Source organism: Herpailurus yagouaroundi, unplaced genomic scaffold, assembly GCF_014898765.1.
Source record: "Herpailurus yagouaroundi ecotype Mexico unplaced genomic scaffold, PumYag 77, whole genome shotgun sequence".
NCBI lineage: Eukaryota > Metazoa > Chordata > Mammalia > Carnivora > Felidae > Herpailurus > Herpailurus yagouaroundi.
In genome coordinates this window covers 59188908-59207146 of record NW_024412388.1, presented here as the reverse complement: position 1 = coordinate 59207146, position 18239 = coordinate 59188908, and the positions used below count along the sequence as shown (strand labels likewise).

The following is an 18239-nucleotide window of genomic DNA, read 5'->3' as shown; positions in this document are numbered from 1 at the left end:
GGTTCTGAGCCATTAGCCCAGAGCCTGACGCGGGGCTCGAACCCACGGACCGTGAGATCGTGACCTGGCTGAAGTCGGACGCTTAACCGACTGCGCCACCCAGGCACCCCAAGAGAGAGGCATTTTAGAAAGGCAATAGCAAACTCCACAGTAAGTAAGGGTGAAAAAGCATTGGCCAGTCTCAGACTGCATAGTTTAGGGACTGAAGCAAGGCTCTGGTGAAAGGCAAGAGATTAACCTGGAGATGCAAGTTGGGAGTCACTCAGTGGTGGGTCTTCAGAACTTTATCCTGTAGCCATGGGGAACATTCAAAGATATTTAGGATTGGCCAAGGTTTGCTTTAGAAATAATATGATGGATGCGTTCAAGAGGAGAAAAATTTGGGTCAGAACACTGGTTAGTTAAAAGGCTGTTATTAAGTTAAATCATAAATAATTTCCAACATCCAACCATTTTTGATCCAACAAAACTGTCAGTTTCATATAGGTCAAACTGATTCACTAACCAGGAAGACAAGGGCACAAAGACTGGAGAGACCGGGTAAAATAAAAGAGATACATAGGAAAGAAAATAGACATGAAATGAATGAGCCACTGGCTGCTGGGCCAGAGTAAGTTGCAGAAATTAGGTGTGACAGAAAGGCAAAGTTTTCTGAGAATGATGGAGCGAACCATGGAGTGTTTGTAAGGGAAATAGGGCTCAATGGAGAGGAGTGGTTTAGAGAGTGCAACAGGGAACCATACCATGCTCCCAAGCTCCCAGGTCTTCCCATGTTACCTTGCGGTGCCTCATTTCTTCAGTTCCTCCTCCTTCTCCTCCTCCTCTTTCTTCTTTTTTAATGTTTATTTATTTTTGAGAGACACAGCATGAGCAGGGGAGGGACAGAGAGAGAGGGGAACAGAGAATCTGCGGCAGGCTCCATGCTGACATGGTTCAAACCCACAAACCATGACCTGAGCCAAAACCAAGAGTGGGGCACTCAACCGACTGAGTCACCCAGGCACCCCTTCCGTCCTTTCTTTTTAAAAATGGTTTTTTAAAATAATCTCTACACCCAATATGAGGCTTGAATTTACAACCCCAGATCAAGAGTCACATGCTCCACTGACTGACCCAGCCAGGTACCCCATCAGTTCCTTCTTTTTCTGTTACTTGACATTGGACAAACATGATATTCAAATGCTTACAGTTGTATCTTTTCCTCAAGTTAAGCCAACAAATAACGCAACCCCAAGTACTTTACTTAGTTAAAGCAGGCTTCCAAACAATAAACTATGTAGTATAAGAGCAGGGAGAAAAAACCTAGGGGTCCAGTAGTTAGGCATTCAATCTAACTGGATTGATTATCCTTTACAAAGGCACACAGGTGATTCTGAAAGGCTCAGAAAATAAATAGAAAATCCTGTGCTTTTTTCTCTACTCTGACCTCAACTCTGACCACTCTTCCAGAGCCACAATATTTCTATTACAAGTGCCATTAAACTTCTATTTGTGCTGAAATAGATATTGGCCAAAGTGTTTATTTGGTTTGCAAAGAAGACATATCTTTTTATTGTCCTTCAAATAATACTGCCTTCCTAAAACAGAAATTATATATTTGCTTAACACAGTCAGGAATTGGAGAACTACATGTCTGTAATAAAGAGAATTACATCTTATGTAATTTATGCTACATGAAATGGGCATGCTGTTTAAAATGATCTTAACGGGGCGCCTGGGTGGCGCAGTCGGTTAAGCGTCCGACTTCAGCCAGGTCACGATCTCGCGGTCCGTGAGTTTGAGCCCCGCGTCGGGCTCTGGGCTGATGGCTCGGAGCCTGGAGCCTGTTTCCGATTCTGTGTCTCCCTCTCTCTCTGCCCCTCCCCCGTTCATGCTCTGTCTCTCTGTCGCAAAAATAAATAAAAAAAGTTGAAAAAAAAAATTAAAAAAAAATAAATAAATAAATGATCTTAACTAAACCTTTGAGAAAAAAATACCTAAGGAACACAATAAAAAATACTGACTAAGGAAACACTGGATTTCATTTATTTCTTCTTTTCTTGTAATACTTTTTTTGGTAAGAATTTAATTTTTCAGCCATTTCTTATAAGAGAATTACTAACAAATGTATACAGAGGAACTATTTCTTTCTTAGTAGTTTTTATTGAATCCAGTGAATTTAAGTTATTATTTGTAGAACATTGCTCAGCTATTATTTGGAGAATCCAGTGAATTTAAGCTATTATTTGGAGAATCCTATTTAATCGTGCCACAAATACTTAACTGTCCATGACCTATGTGTCAGGCACTGTGGTAGCTGGTGGAGACACAGTGGTAAGGACAACTAGGCATGAAACTTGTAGCCTAGAGATAGCAACAAATATTAAACAATACTCACAAAAGTGACTTTTGTTTCCAAGCTACAATGAGCTCTTGAAAAAAAAATAGTGGGTATCACATAGTGGGGGACCAGTCCTAGTCAATATTCAGAATATTCTCTGAAGAAGTGATATTCCAAGTTGAGATCTGAAGGACAAGTAGGAATCAGCCAGATGATGAGGGAATTGGAAGAGCATTCTAGGCAGAGGAAGCTTCAAGTGCAAAGGCCCTGAGGTAGGAAGGAGGATGATGCTATTCATGATATTCACAGATCGCTAGTGTGGTCTCAACAGGCAAAGCTGGAGTTGCAGACAGAGGCTAGATCAAAAAGGACCTTTGAGGTCATGTGAAGAATTATGGTCTGTCCTAGGAGTAACAGAAAGTCACTGAAAACTAGAAAGTGGTAGAATTGGATTTACCTACACCAATCATTTGAGTCCAGCGGGGTTTTTCTTTTTTTAAGTTTGTTTTTTATTTTTTTATTTTTATTTTTTTGAGTTGAGGAGGGGCAGAGAGAGAGGGAGAAAGAGAATTCCAAGCTGGGCTGGCAGCACGAAGCCTGATGTGGGGCTTGATCCCACAAATCATGAGATCATGACCTCAGCAGAAATCAAGAGTGGGACACTTAACCGAATGAGCCATCCAGGCACCCTCGAAGCCAGTGAGTTTTCATTCACCATTTAACAAGTGGTATGATAGCTGCTCTATGGATTTAGAAGTCGTATTAGGTGTGGTCTCTACTCAAGTAATATATGGTGTGAAACTACAGGAGGAAATAGAAGGTGGGTCAAAGCTTGGAGGCAGAAATGAAGCAGTCTTGGGAAGATAAGATCTAAAATATTTTTGTTTAGTTGGCTACAGCTAAGCAAATTGATGTATAGATTTTTGGTTCTGCTTTTCTATAAAATGTTCAAGGAACAGTCATCTGACAAAAGGGATCATCATCAATGATTCTGTCCACTGAAACCCTCTGTCTGTTCACAGATCAGGCACCACACAAACAACTATGCATCCAGCTCCACCTCCTTACCCCACCAGTGCTCCTCAACCTTGATGTGGAGTGACCAGTTGGAAAGGTGAGATGTAGAAGCGGTCTAGATTACAGTATAGCCTTCCCCTATCTCTGTTCTGATCTGCGTTCATGCTACGAGGACGAAATATCCCTAAGAATTAAAGTGCAGTTTAAGCACACACATCTGACTAAGGAGGACTAGATTCCTTAGAGGAGCTGTTGCTGTTTTTACAACTTCACTTAAATTGCCTCCAACTAAGAACTTTCTGAGACTGGTTCCAGGCTGATCTTGTGACTAGTCAACTCTCATGCAGTAAAAGAGCCTGCATGTCACTGATTTTTCACACTAAGAACACCCTCTAGGAGTATTTTAAGGCTAAGCCACTCTGTTTTGATTAGACATCAGAACTCAGTGTGCTCGCCACATGGTGAGCACACCCCTGCTTGCCCTTTTGAATAGATTTATTTTGTATAAAACACGTACTTCAAAGAATGGATACTCTAGAAAGCAGATCATAATGCCGAATACAATGTATAGTTATATTAAATTTCAAGCATTAGCTTCCATCCTAAAACACCTTATTTCAATATTTCAATATTTCTGACTATAGGGTTAAATGAATGAATAATCTTCTGGGTATTACTCCATTATGTGATCTTTTTTGTTTTAATGAAAGAATGTGAAAAGTTTTAATTTTTTTTTCAAACATAGCACACTTGGCTTTTCAAATAAATTGAACTCGCTATTGTAATGGAAAGTCAGCACGTTCATTTTATTTCATTTCCTGGGTGAGGCTGGGTACAATGACTCCATCATTCCATGTAAGTTGTTAGAATGGATATGGACATTTAAGCAGCTCAAAGTCTTTGGCCATTTGTTCTCTTATGGCTGAAGTTACTGAAAGGTAATCACTTCTGTTCCTCAGGGGAAGATCAAAATGTGTTTTCCAATAGAGATATAGTGTGCAACAATGCCTAAAGTATACCAATAAGCTGGTTCATTCTGGAATGTAGCTTCAAAGTCAATAAAGTTTTTATTCAACTCATCTTCATCGTCCTACAGGCTTTCCTTAAATATCTGCATGTAATACATCTATTCTGGGCACTTTTTTTGCCATAAATGCAGAATTCTTTGGAAAATAAGTGAAGGGAAAAGAAGGGAGATCCCCAGTTCCCATCTCTTTATTAGTAGGCTTACTCTAATTTCATTTTTAATTTTTTAAAGTAAATCCCATTGTCCTTTCCCTTCATTATGAAAATAAACCAAGCTTTATAGAAACTTAGAAAAACACAGAAAATTAAAAAGAAAAGCAGCTTGCTAAACTTTACTTCCACTCCTCAGGAAAAAATTCGCCATTATTTTAGTAAATTTCTTTCTCATCTTTTCCCCTGTCCTTTTCTTGATTTTGTTTTACATACTTAGGATAATATTACATGTGCTCTACCATATCTTGGTTTTTTTTTTTTACCATATCTTGTTTTTATTTAACTTAACATAAAATAAACATTCCCCAGACTATTTACAAATTATTTTAAAAGTAATTTTAATATTTATGATAGTCTATTAAAAGGTACACTGTAGTTTACTTATCATAATCTGTGTTCAAATTTGGCCCCACAATGAATAGAACTATATCATTACCTAAAGACTGAAATATAGTTTTAAAAAAATTTGTGATTGTTTGATCATAACTATACTTTAAGAAATAATTAATATGCCAATTTTAATATTCTTTAAAGATGCACATAGTCTGACTGCTTTTCAAAAAAATTATAAAGATTTAGAATTTCATCAGCAATGTGGTAGAGTTTCTGCTTTACTTCATCCTAACCAGCACTGTATATTATTTTAAAACATACACACACGTACACACACACACACACACACACACACACACACAAATACTTTGTTGGTTTGATAGGAGAAAAAATGTATTTCATGGTTATTTAGATTTGCATTCATCCTTTTTAGGGTATTTCATATCTTTTTAGGGTATTGTTAGACACTGTGACTTGTTTTTACAACAAGATTATTCAATGTGACTACAACTGATACAATGTTATGATTTAATTATTCTACTGGATTTATAAACTTGGGAACCAGAAAAATTTCTCATAAAAGGCATATACTTAGCATAATTAAATCATTCAGAAGCTTAAGTGATCCAAAATCCCAGAGTTATTTAAATTGCTTTTATTTACAAAACACACATGTAATTACTTCAAATGGGAATGTTTCATGCAGAGTGAGTGACTGCAGCCCACCAAGATACAATCATGGAAACATTTGTAAAGGTTGTGTGACCTACAAAATAAACTTCCTAAATATTTTTTAATAACTCAAAAAAAAAGAATGTTTCAAAGTCTAAGTATTTCTCACTTATACCCTCTCTTCATGCCAGACAAAAACAGTCCCCCTACCCATGCTTATTACATCTTTCTCTCTCTATTCTAACAGATAATGAAAGAACGGAGCTGAACTTTTTATTGAAATTCCTGCTTCCCTGAGTTTGTGTATTTCTTCCCACCTGAGAAGGAGAATTTATGTTTGATTTGGATTATTCATTTTCGTCTTTAAAAAAAAAATAATGTTTTTTTGTCGTCAGTAATACCCACTGAAACCAGGTTTATTATCGTAAAGTGTGCCTGTGAGTGCTAAATTGCATCCTGGAACTGGATTTGGGGTACATATTTAAGAAGTTGAGCCTGATTTCACAGAGAATGATTGGTGAAAAAGTGAGAAAATGAAAAACCCACTTTTCAGTGTTCCCCCAACTTCAAGCCATTGCCTGGGTCTCAACCACTATGGTAGTTTTGATTTGATGAGTTTGAAAAATCAGTGTAAGTTTTCAAAAGTGAAAAGTCAACATTTTGAGGGCAAGAATTCAATTACTAGGACATAAACTTTAATGAGATAGAAGAAGGTGCCAAATGGAGGCAGGAGGGCACCATGGCAAAAGATATTTATGCCAAATGTGTGATGAATGTGTTGGAGATGTTGTGTTCCTCTGCACTAAGCTTGGAACTAAAAGTCCTTAGGTCTGTATTCTGGTTATATGTCACTTTGTAACTCAGGAATCAGCTTAAGTGCTATTTCTCTGTCTTTGAAGATTAAAAGGAGTGGGTGCAGCTAAGGGCTCTTCTAAGGTGTCACAGAAAACAATAGTGAGGCTACATGATTAACCATTGTGTTAGAGCAATAAAAAATCTGGGCATAGTCTTTTGATTTACCACTATCGGTTCAGGATTTCTTAAAATTTCTTCCCAGGTGACATACAAAAGGCAAAATTAGTAAGTGATATAGCTACCAAATATCAAATTTTGTTACTTTTTATGAAATAAAGGAATCTATTTTATCTGAATTGAAATTAGAAATTCTATGAGCTTTTAAAAAAATACTTTTGAAGGGCACCTGGGTGGCTCAGTTGTTTAAGCATCTGACTCTTGATTTCAGCTCAGGGCATAATCTCGCGGTTTGTGAGTTCGAGCCCTGCGTTAAGCTCTGTGCTGATATGGAGTCTGCTTGGGATTCTTTCTCTCTCCCTCTTTCTTTGCACCCCTTCTGCCCTGTGCTTTGTGAGTCTTTCTCTCTCTCAAAATAAATAAATAAACTAAAAAAAAAAAAACACTTCTGAGTCACTGAATATCTTTCAGCTTATGTCCTTACCTGCTTGTAAATTCAACCAGTCTTTCTCTCGTACTTTCTTTCCCCCTCTCTTCCTCTTTCCCTTCCCCCCCTCATTCACTCAGTTCAAAACATATTTATTGAGTGTCCCTCCTTTAGCCACTGTGCTAAGGATTATGATTTCACCTACTAGGACATCTAAGGAAGCCATGATAAAATGTATCAGCAGTTTTGCCATAGGAGCCTATACTGTGACTCAATTGTCCTCTCTGTCAATTAGATTAAACCAAAGCAGTGAGTCATTCCTTTAAATAGTTGAACCAGTTGTGGATTAGCTGTAAAACACAATTATTTTCATTCAAACTTGTATTTTAAATGGCTTTATGTAACTTGCTGTACACACAGAGAAAAATACAAAATTATTTTATTTTTGCAAAAGAGGCCCAAGTTTACAGAGGGCTTGCCCAATGTCTCAATGGGTAAGTAAGAATTTAGATCCAACTGTAAGTTCTTTGATTACAAGTTTATTGTTCTTCGTACAGTAGAGTGGGATGTGAGATTGGTTTCCATGATATTCCATTTACAAGACAATAATAGAAGCATGGGTTTTGGAATCAAACTTGGATTTAAATCTGGCTGTGCCACGCACTAGCTCTGTGAGCTTGAGAAATTTAATTAATTTCATTGAATCTCAATGAATTAATCTACAAATTAAAGATAATGATACTTACCTGTAATGGGGTTATTGTGATAATGTATGTAAAGTGAGCCTTACACAGTAGATACTCAACAAGTATTAACTGTGATTAATTCTTTATCCAGACTTATCTCCAGCTATAGAATATGAGTTCTCAGTTTCAACTATACAAACTGGTTTCCTGACTATGTAGGTTTAAATGTCATGGACAGAATCAACTTCAAATCTCTTGGTGCTATTCTTGTTTATAATACTTCACGATTATTTTTCCGCATGCAAAACCTACCCATCTCCCACATGTGCAATCTCACCTTGTCCTTAGGCCTTGAAATTTGTTTCTTTGTTCTCTTCCTATCCCACTCTGAAGTTATATAGTGTTCATTTTGATGATTTCTATATTATCCTTGAAATATTTTCATTATATATGTCTTTTCACCTTAACAAAATTCTATTTCATGGTGGACAGGATCCTTTTCTTACATTTTCTCCATAGGTCTCTTAACACTAGTGCATTATTTGACACCAAGAAAGATGGGCCTTAATTGGTAAATTCTCAACAAAGGCAACGTTTACGTACAATATTAGCAGTTGCAAATTTAAATGAATGTTATGGAAAGAAAACTCTTTGTTTCCATGTTGCTATTCAACTCGGGAAATTTTATGTTAAACTTTCCTGATTTAAAAACGCTACATCCAGGGGCGCCTGGGTGGTTCAGTTGGTTGAGCATCTGACTCCTGGTTTCCACTCAGGTTGTGATGCCACTGTCATGGAATCAGCCCCGCGTCAGGCTCCATGCTGAGCATGGAACCTGCTTAAGATTCTCTGTCTCTCTCTCTCTCTCTCTCTCTCTCTCTTTCTCTCTCTCTCTCTCTCTCTCTTCCTCTGCCTCTCCCTTGCTTGCACACTCTACTCTCCCCCCCCCACAAAGCTACATCCAGGCAGAATAATCACATGTAGTTTAATACAATAATGTTTATTAAAATGCTATATGTGAAAGTCATCAAGTAATAAAATGATTGGAAAAGTTTGAAAAATCACGACTATTTGGTAAAGAGTTCTCACACAATTAGAAATGATTTCTGTCAAATTAGTTTGAAATCTAATGGAGAGATGGTATATGCCAGTGTAAAATACTTTTGGTACTTTCATTTTTAATCCACAGAAATATATCCATTTCATACTAAATTCACCCTAAATAAGTTCTGTAACAGATGTTCTCAAATATTCTGGATCATGATTCAGCAACACACTTACTGACTTTTAACAAGGGCTTTCATCTTCCTTTTTAAAATTATCTTCCAGAAACATGGATTCTCATAATTATGTAATGAGATTACGCTGAGAATAGAATTAGCCTTCAGAATAAAATAAATTTCTGCCAAAGAGGTCACGTGTGGAGAAATGGGGCTTGATCTACAGTTTTATTGTAATTATAGTACCTACTGTGAAACTCTGTGGAAAACATATGCAAACAAACCTGTGATGTTAAAATGCTTTACAGGTGACTTGTATAGACTTTGTTCCTGACTACGTATAATATATTCTGTGTAATTTTAGACCTATGACGTTTGCTTTGGAACAATGAACTCGTGCCTACACCCGCCTCCATCCTATTGCAGAACCAGTGCTTTAGTACAGCACCACTGCAGCCCAGTGTGAAACAAACAAAGAAACAAACAAACAAAAACAAGCAAACACCCAGCTCTTCTGCTCCAGAAGGGGTTGGGCTGGGTAGTCTGAAGAGGAATGGCATAGGGCCAGGGTGAGCTACGGAAACAGGGCATGTTAGGATTAGATGATTGGGCTTCCATCAGAAGCTATGTTTATCCAAATTCTCCCAAGGAAGGAGGAGAAAATTAGAGTCATTATCTTTTATATGTAAATGTGTATATGTGTCTTATAGCTATAAGGGGACTTTGGTCCATAAAAGATATGAAAATTCAGTAAGAGTTGAATTAATCCACATTTTTACTGTCTATACGAATGGTTTTTAAAAATGAAATAAATAATAAAACCCAGGTTATAAAGGAACCATATAAACCAAGAGAACAAAAGTTTTTTTCAACATTCTCACTAGTTGGAAGGACATTCAAAAGAAATGTAAAGACAATGGTAATTATTCAGGTACTTTAAACATCTGTATAAAATATACCTAGCTTGATATACTCTTAATTACTATCATTACTTAAATGTTTAATTGTTGTCCTAAAAATATTTGTGCTTATATTTTTCATTAATCTAGATTTTTACTGAATATTTTGTTAATTCAAAATATCTCTAGGCTCATCCATGGATAAAAATGTGGCTGCATTTCATTCAGGTTCTAAGGCTTTTCTTTTTCATTATCTGAAGTGCCTTTTTATATAAAAATAGTTTGTACAAAATGTATTTTTAAGAGCTTTTATAGTTTGTTTAACAAAACTCCCAATCACATTGTAAGCTCCTCGTGGGCAGGACCCGTGTTTTATGTATCTCTTGTATCTACAGAGCCTAGCACAGAGCAAAGCTCATAGAATTTACTCAATAAAAACTTGATGGAGAGGCTAAGTGATGAGACTGCAATCTGTGTAAGTAATGCTTAGGACAACTAGGTATGTACACTATGGGTAAGGGTGGCATTTAGCGGACAGTTGTTTCTCCATTTGCTTTTCCTCTTTGATGTTATGCCATTCAAAAATAATTAATCCCAATATAGGTAACATATAGTGTTATATTAGTTTCAGGTGTACAATATAGTGATTCACAATTCTATACATTACTCCATGCTCATTATTTTAAGTGTACTCTTAATCCCATTGACTTGTTTCACCCATCCCCTCACCTCCCCTCTGGTAACCACAGTTTGTTCTCTATAGTTAAAAGTCTATGTTATGCCATTTGAGGTAGTCTTTAAATTTGAGTGATACAAGGGAGTCTTTTATATTTCTTGAAGAAAACAACTATAAATATTTTAAAATATTTATTTATTTTATTTTTGAGACAGAGAGAGAGAGAGAGAGAGAGAGAGAAAGAATCTGAAGCAGGCTCCAGGCTCTAAGCTGTCGGCACAGAGCCTGACAAAGGGCTCAAACTCATGAACTGCAAGATCATGACTTGAGCCAAAGTCAGGTGCTTAACTGACTGAGCCACCCAGGTGCCCTGAAAACAACTGTAAATATTTGTTGAGTGTAGAATTATTACTTTTAGAAAAAGAATAAATAAGATAAATATAAGCCTGCATTTAAAATAACTTGTCTTGGGGTGCCTGGATTGCTCAGTCGGTTGAGCATACGACTTTGGCTCAGGTCATGATCTTGGGGTTCTTGAGTTCAAGTCCCACACTGGGCTCTCTGCTGTCAGTACAGAGCCCACTTCAGATCTTCTGTCCCCCTCTCTTTCTCTACGCAGCCCCTGCTGGTGCGGGGGAGGGGTAGAGAAAAGGAGAGAGAAAGAATCCCAAGCAGGCTTCAAGTTGTCAGCAGGGGAGCCCAATGTGGGACTCAAACTCACAAACTGTGAGTTCATGACCTGAGCCACCCATGTGTCCCAAAATAACTTGCCTTCTAGTTAACTATGTCATTTCTTACCGTGGTACAGGAGCTGAATTTTAACTTTGTATCTTGAGATATATAGCCTGTGGAATAAAATGAGTATAATTTACACATATGAGGATCTAAAATATTTTCATCTTGTGAATTCTTTGAGCAAAGTATAGTGCTATTTATTTATTTATTGGAAATAAGTACACCAGAGCCTAAGCAAATGAATAACAATCTTTAGTTGCTTTCTTAATGAAAGTTAAGTAGTTAATGTTTTCTTAATGAAAGTTAACTTACTAATGAAAGTAGTTGCCGATTATGGTTTTTATCAGTTTATTGATTTAACTTACAACTTAAATGTTAAATCCTTTTAAATGCTTTAAAAATGGACTAGAAATATTTGTGCAGCATTGTCTTGAGTAAATGATTTTTAAAAATGCGGGTGTACAGAGAAAATTTAAGCACTGAAATACTATGGCACAGGAAGGGAAGAAAAAATTACACACTTAAGAAAACACAATGCCTTTGGGGCACCTGGGTGGCTTAGTCAGTTGAGCATCTGACTTTTGACTTTGGCTCAAGTTATGATTCCAGGGTCATTGATTGGAGCCTTGCACTGGGCTCCACGTTGAGTTTGGTGCCTGCTTAAGATTCTCTCTCTCTCTCTCTCCCACTTCCCCTCTCCCCCTTTCTCATGATATCTCAAATTAAAAAGAGAAAAAGAAAGGAAAACACAGTCCACTAAAAATACAGGATTAAACCAAACAGAGACCACTAATAGAAATTCAGGAATAAAAGAGAGGATTATAAATTTGTTACAAGATTGGACAAAGTATGATTTAGTAATATGTGCTCCAAAAATACTTGCTGACTGCTGGGTTGGTGGTAGTGGGTGATAATGCTTCTGGTAGTTGTGAAGAATAAGAGATATTCAAGCAAAATTAAGTGAACATTATACCAAGAAAATAAACAGAGAATGGGGAAAAGACAGTAATATATTCTTAGTAAGACTTTGGAATAAAGGAAAACAAATGGCTGAGTTAACCTCCTTTCTATAAGTTTTGTTTTGTTTTGTTTTCATTTTATTTCTTTTAGAGAGTGAGAGGGAGCGTGAGCTAAGCGGAGGGGTAGAGGGAGAATCTATTTTTTTTAATGTTTATTTATTAAAAAAAATTTTTAATCTTTATTTATTTTTGAGAGAGAGAGAGAGACAGAGCATAAGCAGGAGAGGAGCAGAGAGAGAGGGAGACACAGAATCCTAAGCAGGCTCCAGGCTCTGAGCTGTCAGCACAGAACCCGACATGGGGCTCGAACTCACAAACTGTGAGATCATGACCTGAGCCAAAGTCAGACCCTCAACCAACTGAGCCACCCAGGCACCCCAAGTGTTTATTTTTGAGAGAGAGAGAGAGAGAGAGAGAGAGAGAGAGAGAGAGAGAGAATGAGTGGGGGATGGTTAGAGAGAGAGGGAAACACAGAATGTGAAGCAGGCTCCAAGCTCTGAGCTGTCAGCACAGAGCCCAATGTGGGGCTTGAACCCACAAACCATGAGATCATGACCTGAGCTGAAGTCAGACGTTTAAACAACTGAGCCACCCAGGTGCCCAACCTCTTTATAGATCTAACCATCCTTTAAGGTCTGTTAGTTCTACAAGTATTTCTTAATTCTGTCTCTCCATCTTCACACCCCTGGTCTAAATCTAGGCTTCCATCATTTCCCATCTTACTTACCCCAGTAACTGGTGTCCTGTGTCCGGTCTTGGGACCTCCAGTTATCCTCCACATTTTCTGTCACTGTGAAATTTTGTTAATGAAATGAAAATCTCTTCATGTTGTTTTCATTCTTAACATCCTTAATATTTTCCTATGGCCTTCAGGGTAAGGTTAAGAAAACTTAGTCCAGGGGCGCCTGGGTGGCGCAGTCGGTTAAGCGTCCGACTTCAGTCAGGTCACGATCTCGCGGTCCGTGAGTTCGAGCCCCGCGTCGGGCTCTGGGCTGATGGCTCAGAGCCTGGACCCTGTTTCCGATTCTGTGTCTCCCTCTCTCTCTGCCCCTCCCCCGTTCATGCTCTGTCTCTCTCTGTCCCAAAAAAATAAATAAATGTTAAAAAAAAAAATTTTTAAAAAAAGAAAACTTAGTCCAGAGAACTTTCTACAATCTAGTCTCTGCTGAGCCTCGGTTGTCTTCTTCCACATCAGCCTATTTTCCAGCAATGCTAAACTAAAATCCCATGCCTTTATGCTTTGCCCATGCTGTTCCTTCTCTGCTAGATATTCCCTTCTCTTCTCGATATGATTAACCATAACTCAGCTTTCATGAGTTTCAGCTCAAGTTTCACTTCTTGTAGGACATCTTAATGATAAAATAATTGTCTGTGCTTTAATTTGTTGGTTTATTTACCCATCTTCTTTGCATAGCTAAGGCAGGGAATATGTTTTTCATCTCCATGTCTGGTGTATGACATAGACTTGGCATTCAACAAGTCCTTGCTGGTGAAAGAAAGAACAGAAGGAAGATGTGCAACAATGAGCTATGAGTTTGAGCAAAAGCAATAATTCAAGATTATTCAAGGCCCAAACTGTCCATATGTTACTTAAGGCAGGCAGTTAGCCACACTTTCAGAATAATCATTCAGTGGTTGGCTTTCTAGGCACATAACTAGTTTAAATTTGCACTTGGCATTGGCAGAGATTCTGTGGAGGTAACAGACAAAGCTGAGAAAGAGTGCCACAAACTTATCTCACTTGACAAAAATTTAAATGCAATCTTAGAAACTCAAGGAGAAATAACAAACTGAAATATTGCTCTCTAACTGGATCCAGCATTTCTTCAAAGGCAGAATAGTGCAAGCTTGTAGAGATAGCTCAGACTTTTATGTTGGACAGTCCTAGATTTGAATCCTGACTTACAACTAGGTAATTATGTGACCTTGGAGAATCTATATTTAATTTCCCTTAGCCTCAGTTTCATTATTTATAAATCAGGGTAAGTAACACCTACCTTGTAAGGTTGCTGCAAAGATTAGAGATGATACATGTGAGGCCGTTATTCCTAAAACCACTATAAATCCCCAGAGGTAAAATATGGCCCCAAGAAAGGCATTTACAGGATGCTTCAATTTTGAGTAAGTGGCTGGAATCTGGATCTGATAGGAATTACATGTGTGCCAAAGCAACACATGATTGTAATAGGGCCCCAAGAAATTTTGCTACAAGCTCTTTGCAAATCTCCAACTGTCCTCTAAAAAGTTAACTTGAATTGCCATCAGTAGTTTGACAACTACACATATCAAATGTGGCTCAAAGATCTGGAAGCTGGGAATGCAGTGGTAGTAGGAAATTTGCCTAGTCCAAATTCTTCTAGGACTAGGAAAGTCAAGGTTTCAATCCAGGTGCTGAGTACTGATCTTCCCTTGATATTACTACCTCCTTTTCTATTTTCTTTTTTTTTTTAATTTTTTTTTCAACGTTTTTTATTTATTTTTGGGACAGAGAGAGACAGAGCATGAACGGGGGAGGGGCAGAGAGAGAGGGAGACACAGAATCGGAAACAGGCTCCAGGCTCCGAGCCATCAGCCCAGAGCCTGACGCGGGGCTCGAACTCACGGACCGCGAGATCGTGACCTGGCTGAAGTCGGACACTTAACCGACTGCGCCACCCAGGCGCCCCTCCTTTTCTATTTTCTAAGCAGTAGTTTGTTTTTGTGGATCTTATTTGGTTTCCCAAATAATGAAAGCCATGGCCTTCTCTCCTTCCTGATAGCAAAGATACCTCATTGTTTATTTTCTTACTTGAAATCCTTCCGTTGCTTAGCTCCCACCTTAAAGACATTAGTTGAATGCCCAATTGGCTGCACTTATGATTGATGCTCATAGTTCTATCAGAATGTTTTTCACTATTAGTATGTACCCAGTGGGCTGCTACAATATTTTTTAAAGGAAGGTATAAGAAGAAGACAAAGTGTCTTGCTTTCTTTCCAAGTCTCACCATTTTTCATCTTTTGGAAGGCCAAAGGAATGCTTAGAGATATCCATTTTAAAAATAGCCATCATTTTGAAGATAACTCCTGGGATCACTGGTAACATGCACATATTCCCGTTTAATACACAGGAGTAGGGATAAAAAAGGAAACACTAATGAGATTATTCGCTGGCACACTAGTGAAGAAGGTGTGTTAGTTTCCTAGGCTTCCATAACAAAGAACCACTGACTGGGTGGGTTACACAACAGACTTTTTTTTCTTGCAGTTTTGGAGACTGAAAGACCAAGGAGTTGGTAGGGTTGGTTCCTTCTCTGAGCATCAGGGAGAATCTGTTCCATGCTACCCTCCCAGTTTCTCGTGGTTTGCTAACTATGTTTGGCATTCCCTGGCTTGTAGACATATCACCCCACATAGTGTGTGTCTTATATCCAATTTTCTCCTTTTTATAAGAACACCAGTCATAGTGGACCAGTCTATTCCAGTATGACCTCATGTTAACTAACTGCATCTGCAATGACCCTATTTTCAAATAAGATCACATTTTGATATACTGGGGGTTAGAACTGCAACATAGGAATTTGATTGGGGTAAAGGAGACAATTCAACCCATAACAGATGTGTTGGTAGATTTAGAGAGGAGGCTACATGTAAACTCCAAAATAATAAGACCTAAAATGATGCAGCTTCTGTATGTAATGGGTTTAGGGACTGAATAAAAATCTCAATGATACATGCCAGCCCTGGCTCCAGTTAGGAAAGACAATTCAAAAGTGATCATATTTCTGACATTAAAATACCTGGAAGTTTTTCCAGTAAATAAATAAATAATATAAAGCTCATAAACAAGTGTTGGGAAAGATATTTGTGTTGTTTGTAGCAGATTATAAATGACCCAATTAGACTAAAGTCAAATTGCTCTATGTTGGAAAGAGTAGGAGGTTGTAGGAATTCCTGTACATAAGTTATCAACTTAAGTTGATTTCACTGTTTTGAACAGTCAGGTTTCTTCCCTGGTAGTTTCCAAATAAAAGCAATATATTCACTTAGAGGTTGAAGGTTTAAGGAATGCTAGATGCTACCCATTTAAAAGAAGATAATGAAGGATTTACAAAGTCATTTGAAGGAGGCATTCAAACAGCAATATGATGCTAGTAGTGAGCACTGAGGGTAATGGTAGTCCAGCCATTGCCTTCTTGAGTTAGATTTGGTTATTTGGAGATTTTTAATTAAAATTTTGTGCTTGTACATGGATAAGCCTTCAAAAGAACATAACAGGCATTTGCATCTCTGTTTTGTCTGCTAATTAAAGTCTCATCTTGGGGGTGCCTCAGTGGCTCAGTTGGTTAAGCATCCCAACTCTTGGTTTGGTTCAGGTCATGATCTCATGGTTTGTGAGATCAAGCCCCAAGACAGGCTCTGCGCTGATAGCATGGAGCCTGCTTGGGATTCTCTCTCTGCCTCTTCTCTCTCTCTCTGTCTCTCTCTCTCTCTCTCTCTCTCTCTCTCTCTCTCTCTCGCCCTTCCTCCCTCCCTCTCCCCCGTTAAGGAAAAAAACATAAAAAAAAAAACCTCTTTAAAGTCTCATCTTGGGTTGAGGGTCAAATGCCTCTCTAGTCTTTTTAATGTCAACGTCCAACTGTTGACACCAGTTCATGTTGGAACTTTGGAGGCCTCTAAATGCTATTCATGATCACACAGAACATTGCCCAGCCTTTGCTTTTGATGCACATATTGTGACTCTGATCCTGAGCTACAGGTTGTGCCAATAAAATCCCATTGGCTGTACTTTTTAAAAAGAAAAATAGAGGTTCATGAGACATGTAATTATGTTCCTAGGAAGTGATGCAATTGTTTTTGGCAAAATAATGGAACTTTCAGCATAGTTCTAAAGTTCTCTTTGTATCAACATGCTTGCTGTGTTTTCAGTTGGGCGGGAGATTTGGCCAACAGTCTGGTTCACAGCTGACTAAATCATTTTCTTGAAATGGTTCCCCATCAAAACCTAATTATAAGTGCCTACAATTACCCAGGGTATCTGTCCAAATACTAATGGTTGTAGGAAATAGATGAACTGCATTGATATGTTCCATTTGACAACACCTACCATGTACTTAATCTCACATTTCACATTTAAGACTCTGAAACTATAAAAGAAACTAGTCCTTCTTTAGGGTGGAGACAGCTGCCCAAACCTATAGATGTTCTCCTCAAAGATGAGGAAGGAAATCGCTACTGGAAGTAGCACAAAGAGCAAGGGTTTAGTTAAGACCAATCTTAGACTGGGCATTGGAAAATTCCTCTGTCTCTTAGATTTACATTAGAAACCTGGTCAGTTGTCTGAAACATAAATGTATAATTTTGTACAGGGATGAGATCAGTGGCCCTAAAATATATTTCTGTAACAATTCCAGTGGTGAATACATGACAAAATCAAACGGAGCTAAAAGTCTTTCAAGCAGGATGTTCTGCTTCATGAACAAATGACCAATTTCTCATGATATTATCAGAAGCGTTACAAAAAGTTTTTATATCTCTTACGTATGTCACTACTGGGGAAAGAGAACAAGGACAGGATAACTCCAAGTGCTTCCAATCTCTGCTGACAAAACAATAACAGACCATTCAGAGAACGAAACTATCTCCACTTCATTTTAGAACTGTTGGCCTTAAAGATTTTTCTTTCTCTTCCTCCCTCCCTTTTTCCCTCCTTAAGGTGATCATACGATTTTTATCTTTTCATTTTGTCAGTGTGGTGTATTGCATTGATTGGCTTGCAGGTATTAAACCCTCTTGCATCCCTAGAATAAATCTCACTTGTTCATGGTGTATGATTCTTTTAATGCACTGTTGAATTTGGTTTGCTAATATTTTGTTGAGGATTTTTGCATCTATGTTAATCAGGGATATTGGCCTGCAATTTTCCTTCTTCCTTCCATCTTTCCTTTCCTCTTTCTTTCTTCGTCTTTCTTTCTTTCTCTCCTCCTTTCAAATATCTATTAAATCAATAAAATCCACTCGATTGTGTGTTACTTGGGAATAAAAATT

General features: G+C 37.9%; 1 protein-coding gene across 7 annotated transcripts in view; it reads left to right on the top strand.

Moving 5' to 3' along the window:
• The window catches only part of PTGER3 (prostaglandin E receptor 3), a 201234-nt gene that overhangs the window by 83189 nt on the left and 99806 nt on the right, over nt 1-18239 (top strand). For 4 of the 7 annotated variants that reach the window (XM_040470627.1, XM_040470628.1, XM_040470630.1 and 1 more), the window contains exon 3: nt 3343-3434. The exons of 2 other annotated variants lie outside the window; for them this stretch is intronic. In XM_040470627.1, the coding sequence (XP_040326561.1) occupies nt 3343-3434 (92 nt within the window). Of the gene's footprint in view, nt 1-3342; nt 3435-5828; nt 6733-18239 lie in introns of those variants that run through there. One more of the 7 variants, XM_040470631.1, reaches the window with a different exon arrangement.